At 39.7% G+C, this 16,519-nt stretch overlaps 1 protein-coding gene and 1 long non-coding RNA gene across 3 annotated transcripts in view; one reads left to right on the top strand and one right to left on the bottom strand.

The window, feature by feature from the left end:
* The window catches only part of APBB1IP (amyloid beta precursor protein binding family B member 1 interacting protein), a 78,202-nt gene that overhangs the window by 32,282 nt on the left and 29,401 nt on the right, over positions 1-16,519 (top strand). For both annotated transcript variants that reach the window (XM_081554182.1, XM_081554181.1), the window contains exons 2-5: positions 7,644-7,715; positions 9,789-9,876; positions 11,993-12,279; positions 13,871-13,948. In XM_081554182.1, the coding sequence (XP_081410308.1) occupies positions 7,644-7,715; positions 9,789-9,876; positions 11,993-12,279; positions 13,871-13,948 (525 nt within the window). The remainder of the gene's footprint in view (positions 1-7,643; positions 7,716-9,788; positions 9,877-11,992; positions 12,280-13,870; positions 13,949-16,519) is intronic.
* Positions 6,456-14,864, bottom strand: LOC145531538 (uncharacterized). The gene is made up of 3 exons (XR_014072512.1): positions 14,671-14,864; positions 9,193-9,240; positions 6,456-7,733 (listed from the first exon to the last, which is right to left on the bottom strand). It is a non-coding gene; the product is annotated as an uncharacterized LOC145531538 (long non-coding RNA).

Raw genomic sequence — 16,519 nt, 5'->3', positions numbered from 1 at the left:
CACCACTGAGACCCAGTGCAGCCAAATAAATAAATACAAATATTTAAAAAAATAATCTTTTTAAAAAATATGGTAATCCATTTCATGTTATGTACGTGTGTGTGTCTACGCTGTCAACAAATTCTAAGACTTTTCCAAATACTTGTTCAGTGTTTTTTTTAATTATTAAACTATGTCATTTCATGATCACTCTTCCATTTACAGATGTTTTTTCCATCATACTTTTGCCATCACAATACTGCCTACCAAAGAATCCTATTGTCTGTTCCTTTTGCATGATCATACATATACACAGTTACGACATCCCTGTGAATTTCCATTGTGATTGATTGTTGTGTTGGTCTGTATTGTTCATATGACCATAGTGATTATTCTGTTAACTTCATAACTATTTGTTTGCCTAGTTCTTAAAATTTTCACTGATTTCCACCCATGAATGGACAAAGAAGATGTGATACATATATACATTGAAATATTACTCAGACATAAAAAGGAATGGGATTGGGTCATTTGTAGTGATGTGGATGAACCTAGAGTCTGTCATACAGAGTAAAGTAAGTCAGAAAGAAAACCAAATATTGCATGTTAAGGCAAATTTATGGAATCTAGAAAAATGGTACAGGTGAACCTATTTGCAGGGCAAGAATAGAGATGCAGATATAGAGAAGTGACATGTGGATACAGAGAGGGAAGGGGAAGGGAAAGGTGGGACGAACTGTGAGAGTAGCATTTATATACACACACACAGACACACAGACACACACACTACCATGTGTAAAATAGATAGCTAGTGGGAAGCTGCTCTATACCATAGAGAACTCAGTTCTGTGCTCTGTGATAACCTAGAGGGGTGGGAAGTGGGGGTTGGGAGGGAGACTCCAGAGGAAGGGGGTATATGCATACATATAGCTAATTCATGATGTTGTACAGCAGAAACTAACACAACATTTTAAAGCAATTATACTCCAATAAAAACATTTTTTTCACTGATCTCAAGTATACTGTGCAAAGCCAGTTAAGTTGACCCAAGAGATTTCTTATAGTTCTTTGTTGAGTATTATTTGATCCTGTATGTAATTTTAGAGATGTTTCTGCTTCCTGTTTTATGTTACGCAGAAGTTTTACCTCCCTCCTCCCCCACACATTGCGAGAACCTTTAACCACGGGCTGTGTTGTTCCATGAACCACTTCCTCTTGAGGAGGGCTTTCATTGCATTTTGAAAAAAAACCACACAGCAGGAATTGGGTAAAATGCAATATTGTCTGTTATTTTCCAGTTGTACCGTACACTGGCTACTTCACGAACTCCACCAGCATTTGTGATCACCTGGATTCTGCACTACATATTCCATACCAAGTGTGATTCCTATCACCGACAGATTTTTTAAAAATTATCTCCTCTTTTGTATCTGTAGTTGTAATATGTGGGCTGGGGCTTCCCTGGTGGCTCAATGATAAATAATCCATGGACCAAATGGGTTCGATCCCTGGGTTAGGAAGATCCCCTGGGGAAGGAAATGGCGACCCGCTCCAGTATTCTTGCCTGGGAAATCGCATGGACAGAGGAGCCAGGCAGGCTACAGTCCATGGAGTCACAAAAGAGTCGGACAGACTGAGTGACTAAACAGCAACAATGTGTGGGCTGATTTTTTTTCCCTCAAAAAAATAAACACAGCCAGTTTTTTTTTTTAATTTAAAAATAATAAAAATATCAAAGCAAATTGATACTGAAAGAATCTCAGATATTCCAACCTTCTTTCTCATGAATTATGTTAATAGTTATAGTTTAATTCTGGCAATCTAGCTATAGACTCAAACACCACTTCGCTTGCACAATAGTGGATGACACACGATAGTACATGATACACAATAGTGCTACAACCAGGGTGAATCTTCAGGACAAATATTTCAGTCCACTTACATGAGATGTCTAGAGTATCCAGATTCATAAACACAGAAAGTAGGGTGATGGATCCTAGGATTTGGGGCTGGGGGTGGGAGGGATGGGGAGTTACTATTTAATGGGTATGAAATTTCGGTTGAGGAAGATGAAGAGCTTCCGGAAATGAATAGTGATCATGGCTGCACACCAATGTGAATGTCACAGCAATCCTATGAATTACATGTTAATCTCTCCATTTTACAGATGAGGAAACTAACCCAGGGAGGTTTAAAAACCTTATCCAGGTGGTTGTTGTTGGCATCGGAATTTACTGATAGGGTTGCCAAGTGCAATGGACAGCAAGTCTCTCCACGAGGTATGCTTTCATCCATGAAAGTTGGATTCCAAATGATCAGTAGGTTTATATGAAGGATGAGTGGACAGAGGAGGATGCTACTTAAAGGGAATAGTGTGTACGAAGACAAAGAGAATGTTTAAAAGCCTGTTCAGGCAGTGTCAAGGGCCCTGATGGGTAAGAGTTGAACCCTGAAGAGTAGGTTGGGGCAAATTACGAAGGACTTTAAAAGATGTGGCGAGACTTGAACTCTCCCCGCTTCATCGTGATCAGCCATGGAACAGGAGATTGAAACATTCATATTCCCATTTCAAATTCTAAATGATAGTGATGGGACTTGATGAGGAATCCTGGAGGCTTGATGAGCTGATGAGAGTCTCAACAGTGAGGATGAAGGAAAGGAAAGCTCTCTGCAGGAACCACTGACAGGATTTTTTTGACTGATGGGGGTGGAAAAATGGGAGGAGTCTAGGGACTATGCCAGGGTTTCTGAATTAGACTAATAGATGGATAATGACCAATAGCCAAGTTAGAGCGTATAGGAGGAGAATGCACCAGAGGCGGAAGAATGATGGAAAGGCTTGTGGAATATTGAATGGGCTGTTTTAGGTGAGTCAGTTCAGTTCAGTCGCTCAGTCGCGTCCGACTCTTTGCAACCCCATGAATCGCAGCACGCCAGGCCTCCCTGTCCATCACCAACTCCCGGAGTTTACCCAAACTCATGTCCATTGAGTTGGTGATGCCATCCAGCCATCTCATCCTCTGTCGTCCCCTTCTCCTCCTGCCCCCAATCCTTCCCAGCATCAGGGTCTTTTCCAATGAGTCAACTCTTCACATGAGGTGGCCAAAGTATTGGAGTTTCAGCTTCAACATCAGTCCTTCCAGTGAACACCCAGGACTGATCTCCTTTAGGATGGACTGGTTGGATCTTCCTGCAGTCCAAGGGACTCTCAAGAGTCTTCTCCAACACCACAGTTCAAAAGCATCGATTCTCTGGCGCTCAGCTTTCTTCACAGTCCAACTCTCACATCCATACATGACTACTGGAAAAACCATAGCCTTGACTAGACAGACCTTTGTTGGCAAAGTAATGTCTCTGCTTTTTAATATGCTATCTAGGTTGGTCATAACTTTCCTTCCAAGGAGTAAGCGTCTTTTAATTTCATGGCTGCAATCACCATGTGCAGTGATTTTGGAGCCCAAAGAAATAAAGTCTGACACTGTTTCCATTGTTTCCCCATCTATTCCCCATGAAGTGATGGGACCAGATGCCATGATCTTAGTTTTCTGAATGTTGAGCTTTAAGCCAACTTTTTCACGCTCCTCTTTCACTTTCATCAAGAGGCTCTTTAGTTCCTCTTCACTTTCTGCCATAAGGGTGCTGTCATGTGCATATCTGAGGTTATTGATCACTCAGGTCCAAAATCACGGCTGGAATTGCTCATCCAAGTGGCAATGAAACCTGCGTCCAAACTGGTTTAAATAGACAAGGTTAACTTTGCCATAGATATAAGCAGATGTCCTATTAAGCAATATATAGAGATATATTTACATAACATATATTATGTAAGTTATATATAAATGTATTTATATTATGTAACATATAATATATAACATAAATATATATCAGAATGCTATCAGGATACCCTTTTTCCTGCACTCTGGGGATCTAACTGACATCTAACACTAAGGCATCCACATAATCATATGATATATGTATATATTGTGAAACAGTCACCACAAGTTGCATTAACACCTCCTATAGTCACCATGTTTTCTCTGACAGGCAGATTTTTAAAAATATGCATATTTAAAGCTTATATTGGAAATGTATGTATGTGGAGAAGACAAACTATCTGTAGATAAAAACAGGCTTAGAAGTTTGAGCTTTAGGGAAAGACAGAGCATTAGGGAAAATCCCACTGTCATTCAGGGACTCTAAGGCAGAATTTCGGCCTGAATGTACTGCCTCAACCACCCCATCCCCCTCCTATCCAACTCTCTGCACCCTCCAAAAAAAAAAACAGCAAAATCTATCTGATAAAGAATGATTCCAAATGTTTTTAAATCAACAATGTGTTCTTCCCAAGACACAAAAGGATTTCAGAAATGACATACTCACAAAAAATGTTAATTCCACCCAGTTGATATGGGCACGTTGGTTGTTTCACAATCCATTGCTTCACTAAGGTTCCTCCACCCCTTCTCTTTTGGCTGTTAACCCATACAACACTTCGAGTGCTCAGGGCTGGGTGTTTCCTTTCTCTCTTTCTCTCTTTTAACTCTTGATTTTGACCTTCAGGAAATACCACACATACAAATAGACACAGCCCTATTTTCTTGTGCATGTGTGTGTGTGTATATCCATGGGACTCTGGTTCTGTTCATTCCAAAAGCAAGGTTTTCTTGCAGGGAAGATAAATATGTAAGATGGTTTGAATTTACACATTAATACACATTTATGTTATTGATAGCTCTTAGCTAAATGTTTCAGGATTTTCACCAAGGATAACAACACTTTTTAAACCGTGATCCTTTCAGCAACCTACTTTACTTATAACAAGATTTACAGAATAATTTTGATGTTAACTCCTTTAAATAATTCAATATCAACAGACTCTAGGGAAAAGGAATGAAAAGGCAGGGGGAAGATTTTTTTTCTACTTTGATGAACATAGAGGGAGTCAGCAGAGGTCACGAGAACGTGCTGCTGTTTCGAGTTATTTCCACACTAGGTGTGTGATTCACTCTGGCATGTCCTCAACCTGTTCTGGTTTTTTTAATTTTTAATTTAATTTTTATTTTGTATTGGAGTATAGTTGATTTACAATGTTGTGTTAGTTTCAGGTATACAGCAAAGTGATTCAGTTGTACATATATTCATTCTTTTTCAGATGCTTTTCCCGTATAGGCTATTACAGAACATTTAGTAGAGTTTCTGTGCTCTACAGCAGGTTCTTGTTGGTTACCTATTTTATACATAGTTGTGTGTGTATGCCTCAACCCATTCTGTATGTGGTGTATACAGTCTGAGAATCAAAGGTGTTTGGGCTCAGTGGATATTTCTGACCCATCGATGCCACGTCTTAGCCACTGGGCCACAAGGGAAGTCCGCGGGGTGGATGTCTGGAAGATATGCACTGATGGACTCGAGAGGGTTTTTACAGCCCTCATTCATTCTGATTTCTCAGTGACAGTGCCATTCTAGCTGTTTACTATTAATATCAACCTGGCTTATAGATCAGTTCCTAGAACAAGGTTAAGTGCTAGATAATGCCTTCATCATTGTCATCATTACATCTCTGTACTTTCAAGAACTGATTTTTTTTAATCATTTAGGTCAGTTTTAAGTAAGCAGAGTCAGTATGACAGAGGTCTTTTAGCTACATATAAATAGACAGAGGGTTTAGTTAAATCCTGATTAACTAAAGCTATTAAATATGAAAAGGTATTATTGCTTAAGTATTAGTTTGAGGTTACAGTAAAGGGAGAACTATAAGTTTTCATGATAATTTATTCAAGGAAAGATAAATCCACCTTGACTTTGCCTATTTTAGCCAAATATTTTTTATTGACATATAGTTGCTGTAGTGGAGAAGGCAGTGGCAACCCACTCCAGTACTCTTGCCTGGAAAATCCCAGGGACGGCAGAGCCTGGTGAGCTGCTGTCTATGGGATTGCACAGAGTTGGACACGACTGAAGCGACTTAGCAGCAGCAGCAGCAGCATAGTTACTGTATGGTATTATGTAAGCTACAGGTATATAGTATAGTGATTCACAGTTTTTAAAGGTTATACCTCATTTATAGCTATTATAAAATAGTGGCTATATTCTCGTGTCATGCAGTATATCCTTGTAGTTTACTTCATACCAAATTGTTTGTACCTCTTACCCTGCACCCCTATATTGCCCCTCCCCTTTCCTCTCTCCCCACTGGTAACCACTAATTCATTCTCAACACCTGTGAATCTGCTTCTTTTCTGTTTTATCCACTAATTTATTGTGTTTTTTTAGATTCTACATATAAGTGATATCATATAGTATTTGTCTTTGTCTGTCTGACTTATTTCACTTAGCATAATGCCCACCAAGTCCATCTGTGTTGCTGCAAATGGTGAAATTTCACTTCTTTTTATGGCTGAGTAATATTCCACTGTGTATGTATACCACATCTTCTTTATCTATTCATCTATTGATAGATAGGTTGCTTCTGTATCTTGGCAATTCAAATAATTTATTTCAAATACAAATACACAAAAGTGTGTGTGCAGAGATAATATTATCATGGTTATATGAGGAAAAAAAAAACCTTTAGTGTTACATATATGATATCTACATAAAAAAGATCAGTCATGAGTTGGTCATTATTAAAGCTGGACAATGGGTACATGAAGATAATTACATTATTTTCTCGACTTTTGTATGTATTTAAGTTTCATATAAAATGATGGAAACACAAACACATGTATACACACACATACATATTGTTTGGTTTAAATAATCCATGCTGATCTCATCTATTCACCAGACTTCTTAGCTTGAACTGTAATGAGCACTAATTTTGTAGTGTTTTAGAGCATTTGCGACCCTTAGAAATTATCTGAGACAAAGTCCCCATCTTACAGATGAAGCAGTTGAGTCTTTTTTGCCAAACAACACATTACTAATTAAGCCTTGTGACCGTGTCTCCTAATGTCCTAATCCAGCCTCACCAACAATGTCAGGACCAGAGCAATTAGTTATACCTCCCAGGGCAACCCTCTTCACACTTTATGGAAGCACTTTTTCTCCCTCGGCCACTTCCTTAACTTGGTTTAGGTAGAGAAAGGTTATAATGTAAAATACGTTTTATTTCCATCTCTTATCACTTGATCATGTGGCTGTTTGAGTTGTGTTTGTCACCCTAATATTTCCAAATAAATATGCTGAAAACTGATGTTTTGGAGATAAACTTGTAAAGCAAGGAGTTATTTGGTAAATTTGCTTACTCACACCTGACATCATTTTTGTGTTCGTTTTCAAGTGGGAATGAAGTTCTTGGCGGCTCTGGTGCCACCACCCGTGGCCTGAGGCATTCTCTTTTTCCAATCAGGGTGTCCTACGCGGTTGTGAATTCCTGAGTGTCGTGCACTTGGCCCCAAGGAGACTAGTTCTGTCTGGGAAAACAGTCCCCTTGTCACTCTGAGACAGTCCCTGGAGTTCGGCTCAGCCTTGGACCAAGCAAATCGCAGAGAGGTCAGGCATGGAAGTGCAGGCTGAAATGAACCTTCCTCTCCACAAGCTTTTCTTCTCGACCTACCTGCCTATTGATGGGCCTTTTGGAGGAAAAGAAAGAGATGGGACAGTTATCCCCAAGGACCAGGCTTTTATTAGACTGTTTATATCTGGATTTCTTCCTTTTTCAGATGGGTGAGTCAAACGAAGATATAGACCAAATGTTCAGCAATTTGCTGGGAGAGATGGATCTCCTGACTCAGGTAAATTCTTCTTCTTAACTTTCAAATTAGAAAAAAAAAAAAAGTGTTACCGAATTTGATTCTAATATGACAAGAGAGCAATCTTGTTAAAGACTGGAAATTGACAATGTTATATATTCCTGCTCTAACTGTAGTAGGGGAAAAAAATAAAGCTTTTTTCCTGATTATACCCTTCTGAGTTCAGTTAACTGAATACATGGATCACACACACGTTTTGTTATGGCAGTTCTCATGCTCACGGTGTTCAAATACTTAGGAATCCCAATGGAGGAATTTTCCCCAAGCAAACCCTCTACAACCACCACCCTCCCTGAACAATTTCCCTGGCAGTTACCTTTATGTAAAGGCTTATCAGCTCATGACTTTCTGCATAAAGCACTAAAATAAGAATCATCCAGTATTCCTAAATAAGACAGGGATCCCAAAATTTTCTACAAAATAAATGAAGACTAATCTATTTTTTATGTTTATTTTAGAAAAATAAATCAATACTAATTAGCATCTACTTTATATTCCATATGAAATTCAAGGAAGTTCAGACTCTATGAAGGAAGAGACAAAAGATGAGACAATAGGCTTAGAGAAAAGGGGTGCTGACTAAAAACCAGAGGGAGGGTGTTAGGGTGGTAGCCACATTTCTGTAGATCTGAGGACTTTTTTCCACCCATGAAGGGGGAGAATTTGATGAACGTCTGCATGTCTCTGTCCACTCACTTCTGCTCCATAGAGGAATGACTATCCTGTTTGGTCAGTTTGGGATTTTCATAGTTGAGTAGTGTTGCTATAACCTCCAGAGTAAGACGGGGACCCTCAGTGTCTTGGATCTGCCTTTACTGAGGGCCTTTCTGAGTTTTGATCTTTATTATGGTCAGGTGAGTCCAGTCACAGGGTTTGCTTGGCTAAAACTGGTGAAAGGAGTTCCTTCCTAAAACCAGTTTCCTTTCTCTTCTTCCCTCTCTATTTTACTCAAAGCCTGTTACATCACACATTCATGGATACATATTTTGATAGAGAACTACTTCTAATTTCTTTAAGTAGCCTGATGTATTCCTGAGAAAAAATGAGTTGGCTCCCCTAATTGCAATGTTATACTTCCTAATTATAATGTTTAAAAACCAACTAGTTAATGAGTAATTTTATGTGTGTGTGCACTTCCTTTCGCTAATTTTTTTGCTCCGGTATCTGCCCCATAGTTTCTCCATCAACCTTCCCTTTCCCTGGCAATTTTTGCAAGCTTATTCTAGTTTTTAGAATGAATTCTAGGGTTGTAGTCACTCTTCCCTACATTTTATCCTTGATTTTAACTTTCTTTGGTTCAGTTTTTTAAGCTACTTGATTAATGGTCTTTTTTTTTCTACTTGTAACTGATAGTATCTCATTAATTTATTCTCAAAGATATAATGATTGCTTCTTTCAGAAATTTAAAACATGAACAAGGATATTATTAAGTCAAATTAACATCAAAAAATGTACTTACTGGCATGAAAACATTCATGAGTAGGAACAGGTGAAATCACTTCTCAAACTATGGATGTAAAAATATTTTTAAATATTAGCTTTTAAATCATATAAGAAGTATCTTTTTCACTTAAAAAATAATGTTATTTACAAAATTAGTAACTTACTGTGTCTTCATTTCTTTTTAACAAGAGTTTTATTAAATAAAAGCAACAGCATTAACATTTTACTGTATAATAAAAGATTGCATCCTGAACAGGTCTTTTCTTCTAGTGACTAAATATTCCTTTCTTTGATGTCATAACTTAAGTCTTAATGAATTATATACAGTGTATGTGTCACAAATGCACCATTACCAGAACAAACAACTTCATTCTCATCAGTCTCAGTTGTTCTGTTTTGTTTCAAGATGTAGTTTCTAGAATAATTTTTAACTTGTCATTTTCTATAGGGGAAAAAATCACCTAAAACGTGCAAATAAGAATACAGTTTTTAGAGAACATATTTAGAGAGACCATGGGTAAACAGTAGATGATTCTTTACTTAATGAATAATTTGCCCTGCAAAAATGTGAGTATCCTGAATAACTTTGGGGCTGGGGATCTGTTTTCACAGAGTTTAGGAGTCGACATCCTCCCTCCTTCAGAACCTGAACCGCCCAGAGCTGAATTTAACTACAGTGTGGGGTTTAAGGATTTAAATGGTAAGCATCATCATTTCTTTTCTTGAGTTATTTGAAATCATAGCAATGAATAAAATCTGTCAGAGTATAATTGGTAGCACTAGAAAACTAGGAACACACTTCCTTAGTTCTACATATATTCTTTCTGAGATTTTTAAAATTCATTTCACTTAATTTTATGAAGAAGTTATATGCAAAACAACTGGCTTAGGAGGAAATAAACCCTTTGTACATGGTTAGGAGATCCAAACTTCAGTCCAAGTGCTGTACATAGAACCATTGTTGTTGTTCAGTGACTAAGTTGTGTACAACTCAGCGACCCCATGGACTGCAGCATGCCAGGCTCCTCAGTTTTCCACTATCACCTGGACTTTGCTCAAATTCATGTCCATCGGGTTGGTGTCCATGAGATCTAACCATCTCATCCTCTGCCGCCCCCTTTTCCTTTTGCCTTCAATCTTTTCCAGCATCAAAGTCTTTTCCAATGAGTCAGCTCTTTGCATCAGGTGGCCAAGGTATCAGAGCTTCAGCTTCAGCAACAATCCTTCCAATGAATATTCAGGGTCGAACCATTAGCATTAATGTAATAATATGCTACATGGTGTTTGTGCTGATGATGTTTGGCAATAAATGATTTCCCCATGCTTTCTGCTCCTTTGTTCCTGAGAAGGCTGTATTTCCCCTGCTCCCATTTCCTCAATCTCGTTCACGTTGCACACAGCAGCTAGATTTCTCTTCCTCATCATCACTTCCACCCTACTCACCCTTTGTTCATCACACTCACCATCCAGTGACCGCCTGATCAGCCAAGTGCTGTGCCAGCTCGATTCACAGCCACGGCTCCCTGGATGCACGTGGTCTCATTAGTTTTCAGCATCCCATGTCTGATCACAGTAATCTCACACGTGGAAGAAATTCCAGTGAAACCATCCTCCCTCACCCTCACTCTGAAATCCGGGTCTGCCATTTCCTTTAAGAGTTAACTCCCAGGACTGCCCTGGTGGTGGAGTGGTTGAGACTCCTCCGTGCTCCCAATGCAGTAGGCCCAAGTTTGATCCCTGGTCAGGGAACCCCCAAGCCATGTGGCACAGTCAAAAAAACAAAACAATACTTAACTACTAGTATTAATGTATAGAAAGTCTTGAAAACAACAAGAGAAAATTCTTAAAAAAAAGAGAGAATTAACTTCCAACTCACTGTCTTATGAAGTCTTTACCAGTTAATCCCAATTTTTCAAAAAACATTTTTTTCACTCCTTAATGCCCTTTGTGGTTTGTTTCCTGCTGTTTATCAGTAGTTGCTCTTTTTGAGATGTGAGAGTTCCTATAATTGGATGATGTGCCCACAGAAACTCTCTCCTCACCCCAAATCTCAAGGCATATCAAATAAATCCCAGTTGGTGGAGACCGACTCTCTTCCAAGTATTTTCATCAGTGTTGCTCTGTTTGCCACTGTCCAAAGACCTGGGAGAACTTTCCATCCATTTCCAGCCTCTCCCATGCCCTACTTTGTAAAACTCTTAAGATCTTGCACCAGAATGCACAAGGATTTCCTACTTAGGCCTCCAAACAGCACTTGGATTTGACTTTATAGGTGGCCTGTGAGAACGCTCAATGTGGGGAAGGCATTTGCCTCCCTTTCTTTTCTGTTTTTTGGAAGGAAAGGATATTTTTAGCTTTATTGAGGTTTAATTGATGAATAAAACTGTACGATACCTAAAGTGTACAACGTGCAGATTTGATGTGCATATACATTGTGAAAAGATTCCCCCATCAAGATAGTTAACCTGTCCATCACCTCACATATTGACTTCTTTTTTTAGTGAGAACGTTTAAGTTCTACTCTTTCAGCAGATTTCAATTATACCATACAGTGTTAGCAACTAGAGTCATCATGGTATACTTAGATCCTCAGACCTTATTTGCCTTATAAAAGTTCATATTCTTTCACCAACCTCATCCTATTTCCCCAACCCCAGTCCCTGGAAACCTGTACTCAAACTTTTTAAAAAAATTAATTTATTTTTTAATTGAAGAGTAATTGCTTTACAGAAAAACTAACTCTTTAAAAAGACTTTCATTTAGTTTTTCCAGGTACACATCATTATCTTGTTCATGAATGTGGTTTTCCCTATCAGAGTCCTTAAATGCACTGGAAGACCAAGATTTAGATGCTCTCATGGCAGATCTGGTAGCAGACATAAGTGAAGCTGAGCAGAGGACAATCCAGGCCCAGAAAGAGTCCCCTCAGAAGCAACCTCATTCAGCATCCCTGTATGTGCCAAGTTTCAGTGGTACAGCCTCTCTTGGTTACGGAGCAAATGTTGCTGCAACGAATCAGTATGATGATGACTTACCACCTCCACCAGCTGATCCAGTGTTAGATCTTCCGCTGCCACCACCCCCTCCAGAACCCATCTCTCAGGTAAGTCCGTGGGGTCAGGACTCTTGACCTCTGCCACCCATGATCTCTGACTTTCTTCAAAGTGATGGTTCCATTCATAAATTTGTATGCCCAGAGCTCTAAGATTCAAAAAAATGGATCCCAGATGTGTTCATTGCAAAGTCAGACATAAAATGCCCGTGAAAGGACTCATTGGTGAGTATAACGAACTTATTAGGGCCATATTCTGGAATTATTACAGTTTGGCTAAAGTCTACATTTGTATGTGGCTTTTCCTGATAATACTCAACCTTTGGGGCTCATGTTTGATTAACTTGGTATGAGCTGTGGAAATGGTTTATACATTGCTGTGTCCCTGGTCTTCGCCCAGTACATAAAGAATAGAAGGCATTCCTTACATATTTCTAAATTCAACCAAGTGGAATTTTGCTGAATTTGACAGCCTTGTTCATTGGCAAAGATATCACTTGTAAGGTCATAGTTGGAAGGGGTGTTATGGGCAAGCAGGTGGTGAGTGTTTGATATTAATAGGTTTCTGGGAAGTTCATATTGTCATTATTTGGGATGTCAGTTTATGTCCCTCATCAATGCAAAAAGGGTGCTGTAAGGATTTTGCTTAGGGTAAGCCACTTTTTAAATATTTTAGAGAAATAACCTAGCTCTATTTCCTGTGGCTCTCACATTTATTGCACCGTATGCTGATCAGTACTTATAAATACAACTCTAATAACCCTGAAAATCCCTACAATATCTTTTGGATGAGTAAATATGAAATATAAACAAATATCAAATACTACTCATTGCTGTATTGTGTGATTCTTGTATAAAAATTATTTGAAAATTGGTGATCCATTTAGAACAGAGGCTCTTTTTCCCTCCAGTTTATTGAGATATAATTGATGTGGAATATTATAGAAGTTTCAAAGGGCCTGGTTGAGTCCAAAAAACTTTTCAGAGAGAATTTTGTACATTTATATTATTTACAGCAAGATGCAGTAACATAGGGCTTCCCCAGTAGCTTGTCAGTAAAGAATCTGCCTGCAAGTCAGGAGCTGCAGGAGACACGGGTTCCATCCCTGGGTTGGGAAGATCCCCTGGAGGAGGGCATGGCAACCCACTGCAGTATTCTTGCCTGGAGAATCCCATGAACAATGGAGCATGGTGGGCTACAGTCCATAGGGTCGCAAAGAGTTGGACATGACTGAAGAGACTTAGCATGCACATATGCAGTAATGTAAGACTTCCCTGGTGGCTCAGTGGTAAAGAATCCAGCTGCCAATGCAGGAGATGCAGGTTTGATCCCTGGGCTGGGAATATCCCCTGAAGTACATGGCAACCCACTCCAGTATTCTTGCCTGGGAAATCCCACGGACAGAGGAGCCTGGCGGCTACAGTCCTTGGGATCACAGAGTCAGACACGATTTAGCAACTGAGGCCAAGCACGACCATACAATTTTAAGTTATACAACATGATGAGTCTCAACCCCTGGGCAGCCAGGCGAGCACCAATACAGCCTTTTATCAGCAGAAAGTGACTAAGACACTAGCGGTGGTGGGAGTACTTACTTGCTAGTATGATTAATGGACTGTGTTGACGTCTTCCGTTTTACAGGAAGAAGAAGAAGCTCAAGCCAAGGCTGATAAAATAAAACTGGCATTGGAAAAACTGAAGGAGGCCAAGGTCAAGAAGGTAAACTATGAATCACTTTTGCATGGGGCAGTCAAATTAACAACTTCTTATGCTTAAGGGTAAAAAAGTTTTACATTCAAGTGGTACTTTCCAATGACTTATATTTTTTTTTAACTTAAGGACAAAGATAAATTATTCTTTCCATGACATCAATTGCTCATTTGTGATTGATAAATAGGGAGCCTATGTTAGTGTCAATGTGGAAGTTTCCAGGTTTCTACCCCCAGGGCTTCCTCCCCTGAGGATGCCCTCTGGGTTCTGCTCACTCTTGGGTAATAGCAGGTGGCATCCTCTTCTGGGCCCACCTCAGTTTGGTTAGAGTTCAGCTTCTACTGGCATCACCTCATTCACAGTTGCTTTTGTGCATGTAATATACCCCCTGGGGCAGCCCCTAGCCTGCCCTGGGTGTCCGAGTTCTCCCCTGAACTTCCAAATGTTCTTCTGGCTGGTGCTGTGTGTTCAAAGTTGCGTAGATTTTGAGTGACCTGCCCCACCCTGTGGTCTCAATAAGCGTGTAATTTATTGTGCATTTTCTGTAGGCTTTTCCAGAGACATATTTATTGTATTATATCAGAAACACACATATTTAACCTCAGTAAAAGCATCTGCCTAATAATAAAGTGTTAATAATAGTTAATTTGGTTAATTGAAAGATAAACAGTCTCACCTCAACCCCTGAGGCATACGCCATGACTGAGACTCATTAAGAGCTTTTTACTTACAGTTGGGTGAATTATTCTTATCATAGAAGGTGTTCGATTTTATGTTCCTGCAGCCCCTCTCATGGTTCTTTAAATGAAGGAGTTCAACACATGCTGATTGATGTTTAATAAATATTCCTTCATTACCCCGGGATCCAGACAGTCAAGGTTCATCTGTGAGAATGTTTCCAGATCAGCCTGGTTCCTTTCATTTCAAGCACGCATGCACCTTCTTACTATTTTCCTTCCTGTTCTCTATGCGTAATTACATTCTGTGGTCGGTTACTGAGCTGATGCATCTGAGAGGGCCATTTCCTCCCCTGCCTCGTTCTCTGTGAATCCCTGGTTAAATCCAGCTCTCCTTCTGCTCAGCCCGGGCCCTCAGTGCTGCCGGAGCTCCCCACTCCAGTCTCTGTCTCACGAACCTAGAGGACCGCTTCCACCGTGTCCTCTCCCTGAAAACCTCCAGTACCTCTTCCCTCTTCCTCGTGATGTTGCCACCCATTGCAGAGAAGTAGAAGCGATCCAAAGAAAGGTTCGACAAGCTCCTAACACATTGGCCTCCTGCCCAGCTGCAGCTGGTCCCTAGTCTTGTCCCTGTGGATGGACTGTCCTATTTCTAAAACCAGTCTCCTTTGTGTGCTTAACTGGAGATGAAGAGGACAGGGACAAGTGAGCAGTATTTCCTGCTGGAGACCAGAAGCCAGAGGAAGTTGCCATAATTCAGTTGAGGTGAATTGTAGTGGCCGCAAAAAGCAGCACCTGCCTCTAGTCAACAAAGTGTATGAGAAACAGATGATCGGGGGTGGGGAGGGAGACAAGAAAATTAAGAAGCCAAGATGTATATTTTTTCTGACTTGAGATACTCGAGACTTAGTTTTAAAAATAAAAGGCTGTGTGCCACAGATAATTTTAAAAAAATAACTGAGTCATACTCATCCGTTAATAAAGTAAATAAGGTATACTAACACATAATCTACAGCATGTTTTATAAAGGGTGGAAATCAAGTTGACCTGAAGTACTCTGTCCTCAAATATTCTGCTGGGTGTTGTCATCTTTTTGGATGATGAATGATGTACATAGTTTGTGGTGCAAAGAAAGTTTTTAGAACTGGAAAGAGTATCAGACTTGCTCATTGACTGCATTTGTTTCTTTGTGGTCAAGAATCTGCCTACCAACGCAGGAGAAGCAAGAGGTGTAGGTTTGACCCCTGGGTGGGAAAGATCCCCTGGAGGAGAAGATGACACCCCACTCCAGTATTCTTGCCTAGAAAATCCCATGGTCTTTACTACAATGGATTAGAAAGGGGAAGCCTTTTCATTCTGGAATCATTGTGCCCTGTATCATATGGCATTGATGTGAAATGGGGTCGCAAGGAGTTGGACATGACTGAGCAACTGAACTAAACTGATTGATGTGAAAAGTACTCAGCTTGCTACCTCCCGTAACCAAGCTTTAGCGTGTCATGTGGTGGTAGAGAACTACCTGCAGCTTTGAAATGGGAAGAAAGCTATGAAGAAGAGTCAACATGGTTTCTTGTTGCTAAACGTCACCTGCCTTCTCGGTTGTTTTTCCTAAGTTTCATAATTGTGGACATTCGTAACTACAAGTGGGTTAAATTTAGTTTGCAGTTTCTGCCAAAAGAAAAACCAAAACCCAGCCCTTTCCATCATTGCATCATCGTCAAACTATGTGGTTTGCTTTTTTTCTCTCTTACAAACAAAAGATAACACCAAGCTATGTTTTATTTTCTCAAGAATTCCTAAGCAAGAAAAAATGTGGTCAAAAGTCATTGATTTTCCCATCGGGAACATTATCCTCTAAATCCTAACATTGGTAGGCTTTCTTGGGACCCGTAGCTACTTTATA

This window comes from Giraffa tippelskirchi, chromosome 13 (genome assembly GCF_054371585.1).
Source record: "Giraffa tippelskirchi isolate mGirTip1 chromosome 13, T2T-mGirTip1v1.2.pri, whole genome shotgun sequence".
Classification (NCBI taxonomy): Eukaryota; Metazoa; Chordata; class Mammalia; order Artiodactyla; family Giraffidae; genus Giraffa; species Giraffa tippelskirchi.
The sequence above is the reverse complement of the archived record's forward strand: the minus strand, read 5'-3'. Positions and strand labels throughout refer to the sequence as shown.